Raw genomic sequence first — 21,954 nt, 5'->3', positions numbered from 1 at the left:
TTACACATATTTACAATACAATACAATACAAATATTTCTAATAATATTAACAATCTTTAAAGTAGTAAACAATATTTTTGTTTTCTTTCATAATTCATACTGTTTAATCGAGGCCCCTTATTGTACTTACGTATATTAGATTTGTACAGTTGTTATTATAAATGTTACTTGGCTAAATACATTTTTTCATACGTGTATAGTTTTATAAATTTAATTTGTCGAATTACTTATTACGTAGCTTGATCTTTTGTATATAAAAAAAGAGAAAACATTGAATAAATAGTAATAATATTTAATATAGTATATATTTATAATATAAATTTCTTTCTCCTAAAGTATGATAAAATATTTGGATAAAGTTATAGTCCTGCAAAATACATATTGTAGAATAAAAAATACATCGGAAGGTTATTGTGATTACAATAAAAATAATGAAATTGAGGTAGCATTCCTTTTGTCACATATACTCAAGATAACACTGTTTATCATATTAAATTCTCGTAAGCGTCCGAGTAAATCGTTAAAGAGAAAAGCTAGACTATGTGTAGCAAAAGCGAGCATTTTCTTCACGGAAGGATGATCCTAGTGTCGACTAATTGTACCCTCGACGATCGTCGTTTAACGCATCAATTCCTTCTTCCGAACGAATAGATGCAAAACAAAACATTAAGTGGACGTTAAATTGAAAGAAGGGAAAAAGTTGCAACGTTAAATACAACTTTTTGGATCCATCCATTACATTCCCTTTTCTCTCTTCTATCCTCTTAATATTATTTGCAAAAAAATATTATCAATTTTGTGCAAAAAAAAAAATAGTCAGAATTCAAAAAGATTAACATTATTTTTACCACAAATGTTTAACAATTCGTAAATAAAGCTGTGTCGAATGTAATGATTATCGTTATAGTATTCTGAAAACAAAATTTACGCTGTATACAACTTTGTTTTTTATAATGAATAATTTAAACGTTATTCTTGAAAAAATAAAAAATAAAGTAAAAAATGATTTATAAGATTACCTAGTTAAAATAAAGTAAAAGTATGAACTGTCCCATAAATTCAAATATTACGACTTTTTACGAGCTCGATTCTCTAATGAAATATTAATGTCTTCGTTCGTAGAGACCTGAAAAATGTCGCACCTTCGCAGAAAGCACACTTTAGTAATGCCGCTGATTCTGCAACTAGAATCTTGCCGACTAAGCGACGCGACAATGTATATGTATATATTATATATATATATATATATATATGTTACATATTCCACATTGATGAAATGCAACAGCATCGTCTATAGCCTCAACCTCGACGTTGTTGAATCGTTACTGTTAAAATATATTATTCAGTTAATTCATAAAAAACTTAAGTTTTATTCTGAATAAATAGATATTTTAGGAAAAGCATATAAAAGGAATTTTATTATACACTACAACTAGTAGTTTTATGAAATAACGAGATTATATATGAATTCACGAAAGGCAAGTATTAAGAGATTGAAATTTGATATGTCTTTAAAGTTTACTTGTCTTCTTGTAACAATGCTCGCAGTTATCTGTTATTTTTTCTTATACTTTAAAAACTAATCATCTGTAAATCGAGCTGTTCTATCGGATGTAATCTAGGAATCAAACTGGATACTTTAATTAATCGCTTGTCGTGAATTCTTCTTACATTACCTAGGTGAATTATGTAATTCTATCTTCTTTCCTTTTTTAATAGATCAGTATAGTTATTTCATGATTTAGTTGATTATTTCTAAAATTAATGAATTTCCCGTGTAAACCGTAACACACACACAAAATTAAAACAAAATTTACATTAAATATTCTAATAATAATTTAAGACAACAATCTAGAATAACTGTAACAAATCGATCATACAATGAATTAATTAATCGAGCTATTTTTCTAATCGTTTGACCGTTCGATCGATGTATAATAAAAGCTATTTAGGTTGATGCACAAGGGAATATAGTGGCACATGTTCGAGCAACGACAAAGTATACTCTTTTAGTTATTAATATCACTTTTAAAGCGGTCACTCACACCGATACATCTATCCTACTATACAACCATAAAAACCTACAAGTGATATTCGTTTATAAACGTTGCTGTAATTACGTCCCCTATGTAAAACATTAATTAAATATTTAAAGACCCTCATCGATGTCGGGAAGTTCTTTAAATACACCGATGTAACTTTGGAACAACCCCTGTAAACAGGCGACTCTCTGCGAAATACAAAATCAACGTCGACCATACGTGACGAGAGTCAAACAAACGATAAACGCATTGGCCAAAAGAGAGAGAAAGAGAGAAAGAGAGAAAGAGAGAAAAGGGAAGGGTAGGTGGGCACTCATACGCGAAAAGTGGCGCATCCACGTTGCGATTAGCATCGCAAAATATTTCTCGTTTCCCTTCCGGATGCAAGTTGCGAGGGGTCGGCTCTTTCGCACGGGGTGCGGTATTTTATATTACTTTTCTCTGATCTCGAGTCGGAGTTAGAGGAGGAAGAGAAGGAGAAGGAAGAGAAGGGTAAAAGTGCCAAGTACGATATACAGCAACGAAAACATGGCCTGGAGTAGGAGCAACGCTTGCTACTGAAAATGGAGCGAGACAGAAATAAAGAAAAGAAAGAGAGAGAAAGAGAGAAAGTACGCAGGGGTAAAAGAGTGATAGCTTTGCCAGAAAATCGCCGCAGGCACGCTTTGTAGTTATGGACAAGTTGCACCACCCAAAGACGAACACGAGAGGCAATTTGTTAAAAAGTAGGAGCGCTTTTGTCATATAACACATTTCGAATTAGCTATTAAATTTGTTTCTTTTCTTTTCTTTTCATTGGTCTATCTTCTATAACCACTTGAATGCTTTACGGTCAAGTACAAACAATACGAATTCATTGTTAAGTAACTATTTTTTTTATTTTGGCAAAGCACGTTAAAAAAAAATGTATTTTAATTTAAGCAATACTTTTTTGAATTTTACCTTAACTAAATTTTCGAAAAAAAGAAAAAATAGAATTTTAAGAGAAAGATTTAAATTAAATAATAATGAAAAAAATGCTAAACTCACAATTAGCGCATGAACGAAAATATGAGAGAAAACTAAATCGTAGAAATGTAATAAAAGTGTTGATTTTTCGCGTCTGATTGAATCATTTACTGTTGTATTCCCGGAGTGTGATCGATTAATGGACAAAAACAACTGCGCTTGGAGTTCCAACGTTCAATTGTCCACACTTCGATTCGATCAAATCTACGTTTGCTATGTTAAAATGATACAAAACACGTTAATAATTCTCGAAAACAAACAATTGCAAATAGAAGGTATTATACTTTGATAATAAAATATAATTATAAAAAAGAAAAAAGAAAAAAAACAACATAAAAAGAAAAACCGATGAAGGAATTAATACAGCGGAAGTAATACGAAATAAGTATTTTTTCCTCTAGCTCGTTACTGCTACGTGCGTACTCGGGTTAAAAGGAACGAGCACTTATCGTCGACCTTAAAACGCGCCGATCCACGTGCATGCACACAGAAGACTCACTTAAGAGAATAAGAGAGAACGAATTCTTGGCGGCGCGATGAGTAGCCCTAGCATGACTTAATTAATACGAAACGTGGGGTTAGCACTATCGACAAAGTCGTCTTTGTCGTTGAAGGTAATAGTAAGAAAGAGAAAGAAAGAGAGAGAGAAAAGTGAAATGGTGGGAGGTAGCTTCCGGAACTGGGTCAATAAAGACGGTGTTTCGACTAATTGCGCGAGCGCTACTTACTTAATGAAGAAACAAAACGATCGACGATCTAAGACCAAGTAATTAAATGAAATGAAGAGCGTCATAAAAAAAATTTTTTTTTTTTCGAGTTTGTTCAATGCTCGATCAAGGAAATACGTGATGTTTTATACTCTCCTTACTATAATATCCGAATTTAATCAATATTTATTCGCGTAAATAAATCATGGACTTTCAAAATTGTTGATTTTTACACGATAAACACATGATTTTGAAAATTTGTGTATTTTTTCAATAATAAAACATGGGTTGTGTTTGTATTTAATCATACATTTTTTTAACTAATTTCTAAATTCTCTTCATTTTTATCATTTGCAAATATATACCTAATATACGAGAAGTGATATATAAATATTTTCATTTATTTTGGACAAAATTAGTGAAATTATTAAAATAAAAATACGAATAACTCGTTTCCGGGCTGGTCGAGTTTTAACTGGAATAAAAAAGAGAGAAAGAGAGATGAAAAAACCGATATAACATAATTTAATTCGTCACGCGTCAAATCAGCACGGTGTAATACATCATTATAACGTAAAAGTTTTTAATGAAAAGAACGCTTTTTAAACAACTCTCGCATAGCTCATTTGTCGAGCGGTGATTTGGTATCGTTTGAAAGAACGATTATTCTACGCGATCATCTCACTCATGGAACGTGATTCATCGCACAAAAGGCTATAATCGGTAACATTGTTCCAAATTGAAAATTTATCAGAGCGAAAAACGTAAAAATTGTTCTTTAGAATCTGACGCGATATATTTCGAACCAATTATTCGTTTAAACGTTTATTCCGATTTTTATTTAGAAAATATATATATTCACAAGTAACCATATATCAAGATCATTTTATTCGATTTAATTGTTTATTCTTAGCTTGCATAAAAAGAAAAGGATTTGTTTTTTTTTCTCTTTTTTTCTTCAGTGAACTACGATAACTTTCGGCCTCTCTCTTTTTCTTTTCCCGATCGAACAGATATTCTTATCGTTTCTTTAATACCCCCATTCTAAGCTACAACAAAAAGCTCTTTCGCTGATCGTCAATGCCAAAAAAAAGGAATTTCACGATATCCACAAGGAACATATAAAACTCTGATATCCGCTTTAATGTGACGTAATCGAACGCGTAACGATAGTGAACGCTATTACGATGATAGTAATAGAATTGGAAACACGTCGTTTCACAGCAAGAGAGGACAAAAAATTTAACGTCATTTACGTAACACGAATAAACCGTGTTAAGCTAGCTCGTCGTCTATGTGAATCGAAATGTTCCTAGCGTGCATCTCATCCTTCTATTTTTCTTCTTATTATTATTTTTTTTTTTGTAATCTCAAAACGATGTAGCAACGTTACAAAATGACCCGTTCTCCTTTCTCCTTTTAGAATCTATCGCAACCCCCGAGTTAACGTTATCATCGACCCTTAAAAATAAATAGCTCGAACGCAAGAATAGGCTCTATTTATCTGACGCCAAGAATAGAAAACATAGTGGACTCGATGAACTTTTCACTACACGAGTACTTACACACGTGAATATATCTCGTTATATATAACGTATTTTAGCATCATTAATTTTTACAGTAAACAACATTTTTTCTTCTAATTATTCCTACAATCGAAAGAGAATAAAAATAATTAACCCTGGCAAACGTCATTTCTGTGTAATGAATTAAAAATTATTGTGAGAAAGAAAATAAAAAAAACAAACGGACAAATTTCAATACATAGAAATTAATTTTTGTTTTTAAAGAAAAATATTTTTAGCCAGTTTCGTCGATTCATATTAAAGAAAGTCAAAAGTCTAATACTAACGTACAAAAAAATATAATCAAACGATTTGAACTAACAACAATAGTTAAAATAATCGGTAATAAAGTTCTAAGGTCATACGTTATAATCAGTGTGTTTGTACACTATCGGACACGCATCTCTGTGCATCGTCATACTGAATGCGCTTAGGGTGATTCATGGTCACGGTGAAATCACGAATAGACACGTTGAAGAACGATAGAGAAGAAAAAAAATAAGAACGTCGATCCAAATATACATATACTGCTCGCCTTTCGACGAGCAGTATATGTATATTTCACTATATGTATATTACTTCTCGCTTCTCAGATGAGAAAAATGAACAAGCAGACCTCTTCCTCATCAACGGAAAACAAGTCATACGATTTATCAAAGAAAATCGTAAAAAACATGATAGACTATCGTAAACATTGACATGTTATCAAAACAGAAGATTATTTCTTATCGTTAAAATAACGTAATGAAAAAACATTTCTTTTCTATCGTCTAAAATAAATAAACATAGTTTATATAGGTATTTTTAAAAAATAATATAAAATATATTATCTCTAAGTTATTATTTATCATTATTAAATAATAACGTATCTTTTAGTGAAAAAATATTTAAAAAAAGATAAAAGAAATATAATCATTGTGAGATAATTTTTAACATAATCGAATACGAATAACGTTTCCAATAGTTTTACTTAACGTTTTTAAATGAATAATTAATAAGATGCCACACAAATAACGATGAAATTGTCATCTGCAACAAGATAATATAAATATTATATATTTAAATTAACGATGCTTGTAGTATATAGAAAAATGCAAATGCAATGATCAATATTCGGATTAACGATATCTTACAATTACAATTACTTCCGTTCAAAATCTTCGAACAGTGTTGAAGATTAGTAAGATAGATGAGAAAATAGGTCCACCGAGGTGCGAGCCAAGCTAATAGCTAAGTCGTCGAAAGAATCGTAAGAGAAAAGCGGGACTATGATCGGTATCTTGTAGGACGCACAAACGACGGAAGCGGATCCTCCGTGAAAGCTCTTACGAAAGCAGCGGATTAATTGAAAGAACGGCGCGCGATCAATCGAGCGTGGGTAAACCTATCGTGCAAAAGGGAGAGAAGTGGTCTCCCGACCAGAGAGAGAGAGAAAGAGAAAGAGAAAGAGAGAGAGAGAGACAGAAAGACAGGCATACAGAGAGATAGAGGAGAGAGAGAGAGAAAGAGAGAAAGCAAAAGAGAGATAGTATCTCGAATCATTGTAAACGCTATAACCTAACCTCGATTTTCGAACTCATTATCGCACCCGAGGTTTTTCCTATGAAAATTGTTACAGGAAATGCATACTTCCGTATTGTTAATATTACAAAAAAAGAATAATAACTAATGAAATTGATAAATAACGATAAATCAAGTTTTCTCGTGACATTCAGAGAAATACATAGAAAGAGATAGATAGAGAGACATTTAAATGGAAGGATAGCAGAATAAAAGATAGAATATAATATTGGTAGACAGAAAGAGAAAGATACAGAGAGAGAGATAGAAAAAGAGAGAAGATTGTGCTCTCTCGTCCTGTCTAAAGGACGACTCATTATGATTTCTCTTTCTATCTTACGTTGCAATGAATTGACAGAGATAATGATCTTTGCTGATGTGAAAAAATGGTTAAAATAATCAAACGAAAAGGAAAAATACATTAGACGAGGATACGAGGGGAGTAGGTCGAGAAAGAAAAAAGACCGAAAGTGTCTGGCACGGTGACACCCACCTTGCCAGTGGACCACTCCTCTTGGCTCTTTGTACGAGTATTTTCTCGACCACGGTGACGTTTCCGTTCCTCGCTGCCTCGAGCAGCTCATGTTCCTTCCCCATGTTCCATTTACACCGTGATCGGCCCTCGATATTCCACCGCGCACTTGTCAATTTCTGTTTTTACTACGATTTCTCGCGTTTCATTGATCCAGCGTGGCCATCTTGCTGAAGCGACTGAAGCGCCTCTACGCGGCCAACGCTTGAAGCGCTATCGCCGCCGACGGCCGCCGACGGCCGACGAACGCGCGACGAACGACTCTTAAATAACGTGGGTGCGAGCGAGAGCGTTGTCCTCTTCGTATATGACTGAAAAAGAAAGAGTGAGAACGAGAGCGCGTAAAGGAGAATGACTCAGGTTACGATCTTATCCGAGTTCTCCCGAACGAACAACGAACGTTTAAAGACAGCTGTTCTACCATTATCGAATCGTTTTCTTCTGACAGGAAATAAATTTGTATTAAAGTGTTTCATTTTTCATCATTATATATTGTTAATTTTTACATTTTGTCAACAAGTTTTGATGACGAACGATGCAGTTCATTACATTTAGGTCTCTTCTTATAATCTTATCATTATTAATAACTAGTGAACAAACTGAAGAGGTTAACATGACCTAATTAATTTGTGGTAAGTACAATTTTTAAGCTTATTATGCTTTCTATTTTCAAATAATATGCGACTCTTCGATTCAATTTATACATTTATCACCAGAACACAATTTTTCTGGTTTATTGTTCCTTTCTTTTATTTCTTAATACATGAAAAGCACTTTGGGAATTATTATTTCTAACATTTTTTCTTGTGTGCATATACCTTATTAAGATAATACTTTGTAATCCTTAATAAAAATTAATAAAAAATTTAATAAAATCTTCCTCGAAATGCTTTAATATAGATGTTATAGAAAGCTTTCATAAGATACAAGCTTGTAAATGATTTGTTCATAAAACATATAAGATAGAATAAATAACTTCTAATTGTAAAGTCAAGACCGATAATACACTATATGAAACTAATAAAAGTAATACTGTGATCTCAAAGCTTACTATACTGTTCTTCCTTTTTAATACCTAACCGTTGATAAAAGTAAATATTGCATCATAGTTGGTATGATAACTATAATGGTTACTATCTTAATAATAATGCATAAATGATTGTATCTTCAAATACATTTGTTGTAACCGCTGGATAGTATAAGTCTTTTTTGTTGCAGTTAGTACGATAAAATTAAATAGGTTATATTATAACCGTAAAAAATAATGATCTTACTTTAAAAACATCTTATGTTTATTTGGAAAACATTCATATTTTTAAGTAAATCTTTATAGTTAAGTCTGAATTCGCTGCTTTCTTATTTTATACATCTACTTTAAGTATCGGTCTTTCACAGAATGTCCATCATATTAATCTTATAATAATGTGTTATCGACTTATAACCGCTCTATTAAACTACTACTATGAAACTACTAACTATTAAAACTTGCTGTATCAACTATGCATGTATTTTAATTATGTAGTTATAAATAACGATTATAAATATTACAATATAAAAAAGCTATCTAATAAGTATAAACATGGTGACATTAATATAATACAGTGATTCCCAAACTTTTTTGTCCTACCGACCCCTTTCCAGAAAAAATATTACTTAGCACCCCTGAAAATTAATTTTCTTTTTAAATAACTGTGGAAATCACTTATTCATCGAACTACCCCCTCCCCCTCAAATGCACCTGTGACCATTCACCGCCCCCATGAATTGCTGTAGCGCCCACTTTGGGAATCACTAATATAGTATTACAATTAAATATATTTTTTCGATATATTTTCTTTTATTTTACTTTTTGTATTATTCTTTTCTTATTAATTTTCATATAAGATATTTTATATTTCTCTAATTATATAAAATCTGTTATATTAATGTCTTGTTAAAAAAATAAATATTATTTTTAATAGAGGAGATAATTTTACAGATAATAAAAAAATTTTGATATTGTTATTGAATAATCTAGAAAATGAAACATTTAAAAACAGGATAACGTTAACTCCTGCAAGCAATTATATAATAAATATTTCTGATATACTACCTATCTATCTTTTGTTTTCTTATCTTTCAAGTTCATACTTATCTATACAATATAACACTTTCCTATGACAAATTAAATCTTAATATAGCTTCAAACATTGATTTATACATTGTACCAAAACAACAGAAATGGACATTTTTTATCAGAAATAATAATTTCCGAAATGTCGAAGCTCTGCTAGCAATTGTTTCTTATACCGAAGAAGGTGAGTGTATAAATAAATATAATTAATTGATATACGAATTTATAAGTAGAAATATAATAATTAAGCTTGTTTAAATATACTTCGATCGATTTTACAAATTTCGATGTAAAATAAATCATTTGTTTGTAGCATTCGATTTAAATTTACTTAATATTTAACACCATTGGGGGGTTTAATAAAATATCTCATCACGCGTACGTGAATTATATTCAATGTTTAAACGATTTAACTGCACACTCATTGTTGTAATAGAATTCATCTCTTTTTAAATGAATGAAAAAAAAATAGAAACATTGCATGAAAGAGAAAGAGAGAGAGAGAGAGAGAGAGAAATGATTTTCAAGAATCTCTGTTACATCGTTCAACAACAATTTATCGATTGCAACCCCTTTCCATAATCCGATAGCGGTGTGTAGAATAATGTTCTCGTATACTCGCAAAAAACAAAAAGCATGACAAAAAACCACAGTATCAAAAGAGAGCCTCGAAATACGAGAAAATGTAAGTATATAATACGTTGTAGGTTTTTCGCGAACAAATCCACATCGACACCCGCAAATCTCGACAGCAATGCTCGTAAAGTTCGATCCAGCAGAGAACAGATATCTCTTTGTCTCTGTCTCTCTCTCTCTCTCTCTTTCTCTCTCTCACTCTCTTTCTCCTATCAATTTCCTTTTTTTTTCTCTCTTTTTCTTTCTTTTTCTCTCATTGTTGTTTTCACAGCACCAGTACCAGGCGGCCGTGAATTCAAATTTGAAGCAGCGTCATTTCCAAAACTACTCATAAGCGATTCAATCTTTAGCATAGAATTCCAGAGAACTCATTTACCATCCACCAGCAACGAAAAGCCGATAAGATGTAGACATAATATGATGTTATATCTAGAGATATATCGCTTGTACTTAACTGAACAGAACTAACTCCGTGGAAAGTTACTTCAATGCCATTATCAGCATACTCATTGTCAGTGATTTGAATGTGATTTGATTGTCAGTGAAGAAGGTACATCTTCATCAAGAAAATATAACGATAAGAACAAAAATATTTCATTATTGATTCGATGACCCTATTATCCCTCACTCCCCTTATATCGTCATTCGTACAAGACGCGTTCCTTCTTTAATGTGAATAAAATTGTTTATTCTTTGTTATTCGATAAATCAACACTGGATTAAAGGAATAATTATTGATTTTAATTTTTTATATTTTTATTTCTATTTTTATTTTCTTTTTAGTTTTTTTTTTTACTATCAGATACCACGACCGGCCTTGAATTTAAGCTTCTGACGAACCAACAGCATTTATTATGGTACTGGGACCATTTAAACGGCTATAGCTACCTATGAAAAGGATTTTTCGGCTTACGTACCATTTTTCACTTATGGATTCAACTATCTTCTCTATCTAAATATGGTCATTTTTTAAGTATGTTACTATGTTACTCAAGAGATGTGAGCTTTATTAATTCAATTATTATTTTATTATTTACAATTAGAGTTATCAAGGATATATTATTTAATTCAAATTAAAAATTATTCATATTTCATTTTATTTTGCAGATGACACGTTGTCGAAGGTGTTGTGCAGCATAATGCCTTTAAGTGGACTCTTATGCATTTTCCAAGGACGTTGTTACCAAATGAAATTTGTTGTATAAACAACATTCTTTGGTGGCTTGATCACTTACATCATAGTTAAATATTTCGCATCTTACGAAATTACAAGTAAATAATATTATTTATAATTATTAATTTTTCGATTAACAAATTCATGTATGGTCCTTGGATTGATATTAATCAAGTATTTTGTTCTTACAGCAAACTTTAGAATAAGTATAGACAGAAGTTTAGTTTTCCTCTTTATCTTGGAGATTATTTTCTTCTTTTTCAAAACAAAATATAACAAAGTTAATTTCATTACTTTTTCTTGGACTTCTCTGCAACTCGATCATCTATTTCAGTATAAAAGGTAAAATAATGATTGATAAAGATAAGGATAAATGGTCACCTAGCTTCTATAACTAAAATAGATATAGCTAACGGGTAAATTTCATTCAAGTGTGAAGGCAAGCATAGGCGTCTATCAGCATTTATACGAAGCGTAATAAAGCTTCGTTAAAATGAGCTCCTCACACAAAATTTATCTTAACACGATTTTTACAAAAAGAAAACTACATAGATTCTAATTCTTTAAACTTATATAACGTCATAAACTAAATTTTTTTTGTTACTATATATATAAAATAATAGAATATTCGTTGATCTTATTCTGAAATCTGTATCCGTTTACAACAGTTTTTCAATAAACTAAATATTTTATTCAAAATTTAAAAAGAAAAACAATCGAACAGAAAAGATGTAGTAACACATCGAAGAAAATATTTTGACTTGACAAAAAATAGTATTGATGAGAGTGGCAACGAGCGTAAAAGTTTGCTACACGCTCTCTTCCCATTTGATCGTTTTTAATACTAAAGTAAAAGAGAGTAAAAGAGAAAGAGAAAATAAGGGTGGATGGAGGGTGTATGAGGTGGAGTGAGGGTTGGCCAGCAGGCCGAAGTTAGTCCGAGTTTGGCGAAGGGATGAAATGTAGAGACTTCGTGTCTCTCCCTTTTTCGGGGGTAGCTTCTATCAATGTTGTCCGTTCATGTGGAAACTTTCGGCTGTTGAATCCCCCTCAGTGCAGGGAGTAGAAGCAGAGCGACATCCGCGTTGCCTCCCACCTTTCTCACTTTAACACGAGCACGAGGACGAACACATCCCCTCCCCATCCCCATCCTTCCATTCCGTGCACGCGCGCGTGTACTTTTCTGCGCGCACAATGAGCCTTCGTCCACTCTCTCATTCTCTTTTTCTCTTTTCTTTTATCTCTGTCATATTGCCTTCCAATTCCAAATCCCACAGAATGATCTAACCAGCTTGGAAGATTTGCATTTACCTAATTGTGTTCCCTCTTTATTTGCTTAGTACCAAGACCTATTTAGATTACCCGCTTTTAGTAGGCACAACCCTCCGTCGAGTCCCGTCTTGATTCTTTCTTGAAATCATAGAAAATGGTCTATTGTTTTTTATTTTCTTTTTATATTATTTCTATTATTTTCATAAAGTGGATGCAAAGTTTCATTAGTTCGCGAATCAATAGAATCATTTCAATCTATATATTATTATTTCTAAACGAATGAGATAAACTTAAACCATACATTATCATCCACATGTTCCCCTTTTTCAGAATTTCTGTACTTTTTGGTAAATGATCAGTTGTTTTGGATGAAATATTGGACCATCATATTCTCATTCGTAAGGATGGAGGATTTATATTTTTTAATTTTCTTTAAGCTTCTTAATAACGCGAATTATATTTAATATTCTATCACTTACCTTTCAACTTGATATTGAAAGCTTAATACTTCAATATTGAATGATCGTTGTACAAAATACACCATTGTATTTCGCTTTATATATTCATACCAAAAAAGATTTTGTATAAATGTATATATTTAAGTTGATAACGAAGTACTTACTTAGATGTACATTCTTTTAACTTAACAATCTTCTCTTTCTTGTTCCTAGTGTATTAGTAAACATGTGTGGGTTTGATCTCTATATATTTGTTTAGTGGTATTATGTGGGTAAAGAATGTGACTCTGTTAAGATTAAAATGAAATAACATTTATTGGAATTGAGACAGCGACAGCTAACAATATGGTTCTAATTTCCTACTACTTACAATCTTAAAGGTAATCACAGCAACAATATTATCTCATTATTCACAACACTTACATTGGATTACGGTCGTATTAATATATATGCATATACGTACGTAATATTTTATATACATTTTTTTATTATTTCTCGTTAATAAATTTGTTTATACTTATACACTGTATTCATTACTAGTATCGTTGTTACAGATAAGAGAAGTGTTACGTGACCACTTCTACGTCATGTTGTTTTTTTTTTTTAAATTACTTGCTGATAACCGGAAAGGAAAGAGATAATAATGTTAATCAATCGGTTATTTAAAAAAAGAAATTGGAAATAATCAAGTTACCTGATAAAATATTAGATAATTTAACTCTTTTCTGTATTAGAGCGATTAAACAAATTTATTTATTATAATCTGTGCAGAGAACGAGTAAAAGAAAACGATTCAAGGTTCTTATCGAATACGATAAAGACGCAGAAGTGGTAACTTACAGAGCGAAATCATAACGTACGTAGATGTTTCGAAACGATCGGTTAAAATTGATAAGGGACCTTTGCTTGTAAATCTTCGAACAAGATGAGTGAACAATGAAAATTGTCTGATGAGTATTATAAAAAGCAACGACGGATAAATTCTATTTGGGAATCTATGATCTGTGCTCGTTTCTGTCCCTGCTTTTTTCCTTTTTAAATTTCATTTTAATTTTGTTTTTTTTTGTTTCTGTTCCAAAAATATAAATTTACTAGATAATTTACAATATAGTTTCACGGTTTTTATTCCACATTAACGTATCGTAACGTCGCGTGAAAAAGTGCTTATTGACGATCGAAAGAGAAAAAAAAGAAAAAAAAATTCGTGACAATTACGAGAAAATACCTGTTCGATTCGTTTCTTCTACGCTTCTTTGTACGGGACTCTCAATGGAATAGATAGGAGAAGGAAGTGGATAGGAGAATAATCGCATTGGCAATGATCGATAGAACAAACGTTATTATGATTGACATGTTAACTTTTTAACACAAACATATAGGTATTCTTTGTGATTAATTATTGACCGTATGACAAATTGTAAGTGCTTGTTTGCTATATTTATTACAAAGTTCGATTCGTCGTAGCCCATTTTCAGACGTTTTTTGGTGAGAACTCATGGCTTTGTTTCTCAATATAGGATCATCGACAATCGAGGAAGCTTTTGGTACATTCGTAGGGGGAGATAAAAAAAAGGAGAAAGTGATAGAAGAGAGAGAAAGAGAGATAGACAGTGGCAGTCCGAATCGCGTTTAAAATTTGAAATAAACGCGTAGTCGGTGATTCGTCGGTGTTTTACATAGCTTCCGCGTCAGATTTTGAGATCGATGGACTAATTATTTAGTACATGGCACTCAATTAGCAAAAAAACGCGTTGTTTCGTTCAGCTTTGTGCATCATTAAAAACATTTGGTCGAATCAACCACGTCGCATCCATCGTCACGAATCTCTAAAACGGAAGTTACAGGTGGTTGCCGGATAGGACTACATATTTATTTTTGCTCGCGCGCGCAATAGAATTTCACTTTACCGTTGAATATTTAAAACCGGACTGTGCGCGGTGAATTAGAAAATACGATCTCATACAATCGATTTCGAAATTTCGGTAAAAAGGAAGTTTCTCTTTCTTATAAAAGAACGCGCATACGATTGAACGTCACATTGATCGTAACGTTAATTAAAACAAAATGACCCGCTCGAATTTGTTCGTCGGTGCAGAAATCAATATCGTTCCGAGGAAGAAGATCCCTTTACGAAATTTTCGAAATTTTCCATTCGGATACGCATCGACGATCACAAGAGAAGAACGGTGAATTATCGCGCATAATAATTTGAAGCCATTGTTGTTCTTATTAAACATCCAAATTCCATAGCGACGATCGAAGTTTCATATATTTAGTTTTATTTTTTTTCTTCTTTATTCGTTTATCTCTTAACTACAACGTATATACAATATGCCGATGATTATCGCTAATTTACATGTCTACGATCTACAGAGAGTAACAAATGCTATTTTACAATCAGCTTTATACAAGAAGAAATGTTTAGATTAGGAATTAGGTGAGGGAGAAGATGTTAATTGGCAAATGAAAGGCGAAAACGAGAAAAAAAATCGACGATCAAAATCCGATAAGAATATCGGAACATTTTTTTTTTCTTCAATATAATGCTTCGAGTATTTTTTTCTTTTATAGAATTTCGACGTCGATTCTTTAGACCGTTTCACGAGTTTTATTAAGCTACGGATTCGTGGATTCGTCTTATTAAATAAGATAGCTCGAGCGAAACGATTGAGCTATATTGATTTGATTTCTACGAATGATTGGTAACATCGAGTGTTTTTTGAATCGAATAAAAAAATTTTCGGTCAGGAAACCCATACGCATATACATATCCATATACACACACATATACATATATATATATATGTGTCCGTTTATGCTGGTTCAGTGTTTCGTTGAAAAAGAAAATTTACCCTGTGATTAAATGTCGACGTATAAAGAAAAAATTATCTATAAATGCATGAGATTCATTTCAAGTTTGTAACCTGATTTTTCCTTCTTGTACCGTTTTGAATTGTTTAATCGTTATGGGTACTCTCTTGGTTTAATTCGGCACGTCAACGCACCGTCATTGTGATGAATTCCAAATAATTTTACGGATCGATAATAAACGAATGAATTTTTCGACATTCTCACGATTTACCCTTACAGAATTTTTGATTTATTCTAACCTAATAAAATAACAAAAACGTTTAATATTGTATACACAAAATGATTACTTTATAACAAAAAAAAAAAAAAACGCATAAGGCTTTGGGAAAATCGATCGAAATGATTCGAATTGATTATTTCATCAACGCAATGTCGGTGTATCACCGAAAAAAGTTAGTTTTCAACACGATCATGTCTCTTAATTTATAGAATATTGTGAACGGTGAAATACCCTGTGTGACCCGGGTCATGCGTATACATCTACGAGATTTAGACGATACACGGATGATCGTCACAGAGACATCGATATTTTCGAATAAAGTTCGTTCTTATAAATGTAGGTAACATCACATCGTTGATCTGATAATATCGAATCGACGTTAAAAGATAAAATAAAATCCAAATTACCTAATGATATAAACGCAGATCTTTCTTTATACCCTATATAGATATAGGGGGTACATTATCGTAGGAAGAATTAAATAAACGTTTAAACAACAAGGATTATCTGTAAAAAAAAAGAAGAAAAATAAAAGAGAAAATAAAAATCAAAGATAAAAATAAGAAAAAAAATGAATTGATGATTAAGAAACGTCTCACCGATCAACGATGCAAAGTCCTCCGAGAATTTGAGAGATGCGAGGTCCGGAAAAGTAGTAGATGATGAGGTATCCGAATCGTGGATGTCATCGGAGTTGTGAGCGACGTTTCGAGGCCTCGCTTAACAGGGAAAATATCATAAGTCTTAGCAAAAAGGTCATTCTCGCTGTCGTTGAAGTCTCAATGAATTTTCATCGATGATTCTCTCTCGAAAAAATATCGCAATTATGCGTCGTCTCGTTCACTCGCTGGTATCGGAGGTATGTACGGGGGTCGTTGTCGGCGTGGTACTCGGTTGCTGTTGTTGTTGTTGTTGCTGAGATGCCACCGGTGGTTGTGACGGTATGCCGAGACTGGCTAAAAGCGGCCTCGAAACAGCACCTGGGGTGACCGTCGGTGGCGGCGGGCTCTCCTGCCCCACGAGCAAGCTCGCGGGTGGGAACCCGAATAGCTGGGATCACTGGAGCCGAGGCCAATAGCTGCCAGTTAGGTCCGGAGTCTGTGATGGTATCTGCACTGGCACCGACACGCCTGCTGATATAACCCCTGAAACACATTCAAGGTCGATCGCTTGCTTTACGTTCTCCCTCCTTTCTTCCTTCCTCTCATGCAAAACAACTTTACTCTCATTGTTTTTATTTTTTTTTCTTCTCACTCTCTCTCTCTCTCTATTTGCAAATAAACTCTCAAAGGTTCCTCGCGAAAAAAAGAAAACAACTTTAAATTCGCCTCATTATTTATCATTAATTGAACATTGATATTTTAATTGACAAATGATTTTGAACTTTCTTTTTGGAATAATAAGGAAACCATTAATTTTATCGAATCAAGCTTGTAGAAATAATGCAAGTGATGTGGCACCAGAAAATTAATCCAATAATGAACTCCGTAAATATTATGTATAAACTATTTATTCCTTATTAGTAATTTATCTTTAGTCACTAGATTAAGCGTGATTAAATCTTTTTTCATAATTATGTTCCTTAAAGTATTAATGTACTTAATGCTATCTCTTGTCATTTTACATTATAGACTTCTTAAATTAAAAATTTCTATTAATATATATTTACAAATAATTATAAATGTATTTATATAAAATATGATATAATGATTTTGTTTCTAATCCGTCGAATGAAGTTTCTACGAACATTACTTACTTCAAAATAATAAATGTTTCGAATCAAATCTTTTAAAATGATTCTTTCAAAAATATAACCAACAAAAAAAAATTAAATCTTTCTACCCTGGATGCATACATCAACCCTCATTACGCTGATGCGAGGATAAAGAAAAAAAAAGCGAGAACGTTCTCAACGGTGGTTGAACGTTGTCTTCATCAACCGACTACTTAACTATGAAAACGTGCTCCTCTCTGCAGAGAGACATAGGTGCCAAAAGAAAGAGATGAAGATGGATAAGAGGAAGACGGAAAATAAGGTGCAATGATAACGAGGAGACTGTGGTAGAAGTCCTACTGCGTTGGTGCACGTAAAGCGATTATGAAGGATAATGGCGTGTAAGAAGAGAAAAAAGGAGGGAAAAATAGGACTTTCCTCCCCTTGCGTGCTAAGAGAGATAGAGAAATAGATAAGGACAGATAGAAAGTAAAGAAGAACGGAAAAAAAGAGAAGTGTAGGAAAAGAAGACCGCGCGCCTGTTCCGCAGTATTCCACCATTCTATATCGCTCCACTCCATTCCTGTAGATACGCCGCGCACCCCCGTATTTCCTCCCCTTTGGGTTCGCACGTTATTGAGCGCTCGCCCAGCCGAGGCGAGACCCAACCCATCCACATCCTCTGTTCACCCCCTGTACATTCTGACGAGAGTGAGCACGAGAGAAAGAGAAAGAGAGAGAGAGAGAAAAGGAAAAAGCAGGTAGAAGGGATAGAAGGGAAGGGTAAGTAGGGAGGCAGAGAGGTATAGGACGAAGAGGGTCGACCCTCGACGGCTTTCGTTAAACGGGAGAGGGGCGAGAAATAGAGATGGATAGAGAAAATGAGAGAAAGAGACCAGAGGGAAAGAGTAAACGAATCCAAAGAGAAAGAGAGAAAAAGTCGAGAAAATGGAAAATTCAGGAGCTTCTACGTCGACGGAGGTGGAAAACCGCCGAACATCCCATTCTTCGATTCAGCCCGCCGGCGCCATGCGAGATTTGTTTTAAAATCCTTTTACAATTCCGTGGGCGAGCATCGACCCGCGTGCTATAACTACTTGGACCACCCTTTGCCCTTCTATCCTGCTTTCTTTCTCTCTCTTTCTCCCTGAGAACAGGGTTTGGTCTATGTAGATTGCGTGCGAAGAGGCTCCCAGGTAATCCTCGCCGCTTTATTTTGCACTCGACACTCAACGCAAAAAAAAAGAAAAGGGAAATATAAAGAGGACGCGACGATTCGTGAATAACAAAGAAAATTCGAAACAAAAACGTACTCGACTCTGTGTTCAACTACCCCCTACCTTTGTAGAAGAATCATCTTGTTCTTACAATTAAAAGAAAAATTTTTCTCTAATTTATACTCTACAAATAATTCTTTCTGTTATCACTTTCACTTATTCTAATACTAGGAGTTGATGATTGAAAAATAATCCCCGTCAGGAAAGAGACCGTTTGTTCATTTTTTAAACAATGCAACGTCGATTTAACGCACATTTAAAAAAGAAAAAAAACGAAAATAATAAAAAAGAGAAAAGAACAAGCAACATGAATGAGATATTATCAACAGTACGTGGGAAATAATTAAAGGTATTGAATGTACGCGTGGAAGCGCAGATAATAGATTTACCGGCACGATTATTCACAATGTCATTGGGAGTGATAAAAATGTGGGATATATTTCACGGATATGAAGCATAGCGAAATTCTCTCTCTTTCTCTTTCACTCTCTCCTTCGCTTTCTCTCCTTCTCTTTTCCTGGAAAATAGCTCGCTTAGTTAATAGACACCAAAATGGTTGAAAGCTTACAACATAAAATTAGCGACACCCCGAAGCTCTCCGGAGATACGAAGCGAGAGATCAAATATCCAGAGATAAAGTGCTAAAATAAAAGAGACAATGGGACGCAACCGAGGAGGTTGTGAGCGAATGAACGACGCGGCATGCACACGTTATTACACGAATGAGAGCAATTCTTACGTTGAATTGACAAGCTAGTAAAAATTGAAGACATTATGCGAGTAAGCCAAGGATACTACTACTAACTCATGCAATTCCTTAGCGAAATTTGAATCTTTCTTTTATTGCTTTTGTATTCCTACTAACACTTTTTATTGGATTTCAAAATCTATTATGATTAGTATTTGAAAAAAATGCATATAAAATGAAAGTACGTAGTCATAAAAAGATCGTTAAATGAAATCCGTTCAAAATGGCCATTTATTCTTTCATTTGTGTAGGATGCATGAACGAAATGTATATGTATTTGCGTGTGTGTATTGGAATAAAAACATTTATGTAGGATAATCAAGAAACCTCGTTCCTTTCCGTATCATTTTTATAATTCTTGAGAAACCGAAATATAGAAACTTTCTCTTAGCACGTAAAAAAGTAAATGGTCCTTTAGTTTGTAAAACCCTTGCTTGTGTTTATTTTAGGCAAAGCATGTCCTACAATGTATCTTTTGTATATAAAAAATATTATAGCGAAGAAGATAGTGTCGTTGCAATGAGAAAATAAAGAAAATAAGATATAAAAGCTGGACAGTTAATTAGTGAGTATCTCCGATGAGTGAATTAATATAAGATAATCGAAAGGACCGTTGTTGTCAAAGAGCCATATCTGTTGATAATAAGTGTCTAGTGTTAGATTAGTCTATTACAAGTACTCAATAAAACAGTGTGTTTAAATTAAATTGTACGCGTTATACAAAAAACCCTTATTTAATTTCTAGGCCTTTCTCAATATTTGCATATTTTTCAATTGATTCTTACAACGCGTAAATAAAAGTAAAAATTCGTAAGGAAATTTGAACGTCGAGATTGGAACGATCGACAGTTTTTGGAAGAACCGCGGTATCGCTGCAAGCTCAAAATGCAATGAATATCGGGAGATACCGTATTCGTTATCGCGTGATACGTACACATACGTGCGAGCATGCTCACCGACGACGTTCGTCGCTGATTTTATCAGCGAACGGGGACCGTGCGGGAAATCGAAACGGTAATTTCGTTTCAGTTTCGAATCCAGTTTACAGCTAATCTGCTTTGAAACTAGGGTGTAATGCAAACACGACAAATATTGACCTACTCAAAATAGTTGTGAATCCGCGTTTTAGTAAACGCGGATAGGATACTCATGGAACGATTTTCGTTCATCGTTGAAACAAGATGATATCTTTAAAATCATTATGTTCAAATTCTTCGTACCGTCACGGACGTGTTAATCAATCTAATACAGTTTTCTCTGTCATCAAATTTATAATAACAGAGTTAAACAAAGATTGGAATAGCGTAATTATATTATATAAAGAAAACTGAGTAACACGAAGACATTTTTTTAAATAAAATATTAATAAATGACCTTTAGAAAAAGTACTGCCAACTATTAGTTTATGAACCACTTTTAATCTTTCACTTTAAAAGATTTGTAAAAAAGAAATTTTTAAAAAATCGTATTTTAAAGGTATCCTTTACTAAAAGTTTAGAAGTAAATAAGAAGAAAAAGAGGATGAATAATCGTGAATACTAAAATAAGTCAATTAGAAAACTTACCGGTCGCGGTGGAGGTCGTCGGCTGATAGGGCGCACCACCTGGTCCCGCAGGTTGGCCACCTGGCGTGGTGGGGGTACCACCATGGGAGGTCGGAATACCACGATGGGGTTGCGAATGCGCAGTACTGTGTGCGTGGGTGTAAGACTGCGTGAGCGAGTGAAGTGGCTCGTGGAACACGTACGCTGGGTATCCCTCGGCTCGTTGCTGAAGGCAGCTTCCACCCATTGACCCGCCCAGACTACCCGACATTGAACTGACATCAGACAAAATCCACGATGGGGTGTTGAAAATAATTCGCCTTTTAGACGTTTACCAAACTTTTCAATGAGATCCGTTACGCTCATTACTTCGTTTCTCGAATGATACTTACACTATTATTAATCAAAATATGTTTAATTTAATTCAAATTAATTTCTATTTTTCCTATGGGTAGGTGAGGAACTCTTGAATAGTTATTTATATAGAAAAATTATACTTGGAACGATAAGTTA

At 33.4% G+C, this 21,954-nt stretch overlaps 3 protein-coding genes across 9 annotated transcripts in view; 1 reads left to right on the top strand and 2 right to left on the bottom strand.

Moving 5' to 3' along the window:
- The window catches only part of LOC107069286 (ankyrin repeat and sterile alpha motif domain-containing protein 1B), a 114,164-nt gene extending 104,799 nt beyond the window's left edge, over positions 1-9,365 (bottom strand). For all 5 annotated transcript variants that reach the window (XM_089170231.1, XM_089170230.1, XM_015326481.2 and 2 more), the window contains exon 1: positions 7,376-9,365. In XM_089170231.1, coding sequence (XP_089026357.1) covers positions 7,376-7,479 — 104 coding nt within the window. In that variant the 5' untranslated portion in view covers positions 7,480-9,365. The remainder of the gene's footprint in view (positions 1-7,375) is intronic.
- Positions 9,347-15,486, top strand: LOC107069382 (transmembrane 7 superfamily member 3; the record flags this gene model as incomplete). The annotated part of the gene is given in 6 exon segments (XM_089170124.1): positions 9,347-9,511; positions 9,513-9,711; positions 10,435-10,628; positions 10,630-11,136; positions 11,271-11,435; positions 11,529-15,486. Coding segments are annotated over 4 exon segments (627 nt in total), but the record flags the coding sequence as incomplete, so codon positions are not given.
- toy (paired box 6 protein twin of eyeless) overlaps positions 13,364-21,954 on the bottom strand; it is a 32,627-nt gene continuing 24,036 nt past the window's right edge. For 2 of the 3 annotated variants that reach the window (XM_015326634.2, XM_015326625.2), the window contains exons 8-9: positions 21,463-21,716; positions 13,364-17,303 (exon numbers count right to left, since the gene is read on the bottom strand). In XM_015326634.2, the coding sequence (XP_015182120.1) occupies positions 17,215-17,303; positions 21,463-21,716 (343 nt within the window). In that variant the 3' untranslated portion in view covers positions 13,364-17,214. The remainder of the gene's footprint in view (positions 17,304-21,462; positions 21,717-21,954) is intronic. The other variant, XM_015326644.2, reaches the window with a different exon arrangement.

Source organism: Polistes dominula, unplaced genomic scaffold (genome assembly GCF_049000335.1).
Source record: "Polistes dominula isolate Pdom_NZ unplaced genomic scaffold, Pdom_raw_medaka contig_15, whole genome shotgun sequence".
Lineage (NCBI taxonomy): Eukaryota > Metazoa > Arthropoda > Insecta > Hymenoptera > Vespidae > Polistes > Polistes dominula.
This window is presented reverse-complemented; position numbering and strand designations above follow the sequence as displayed.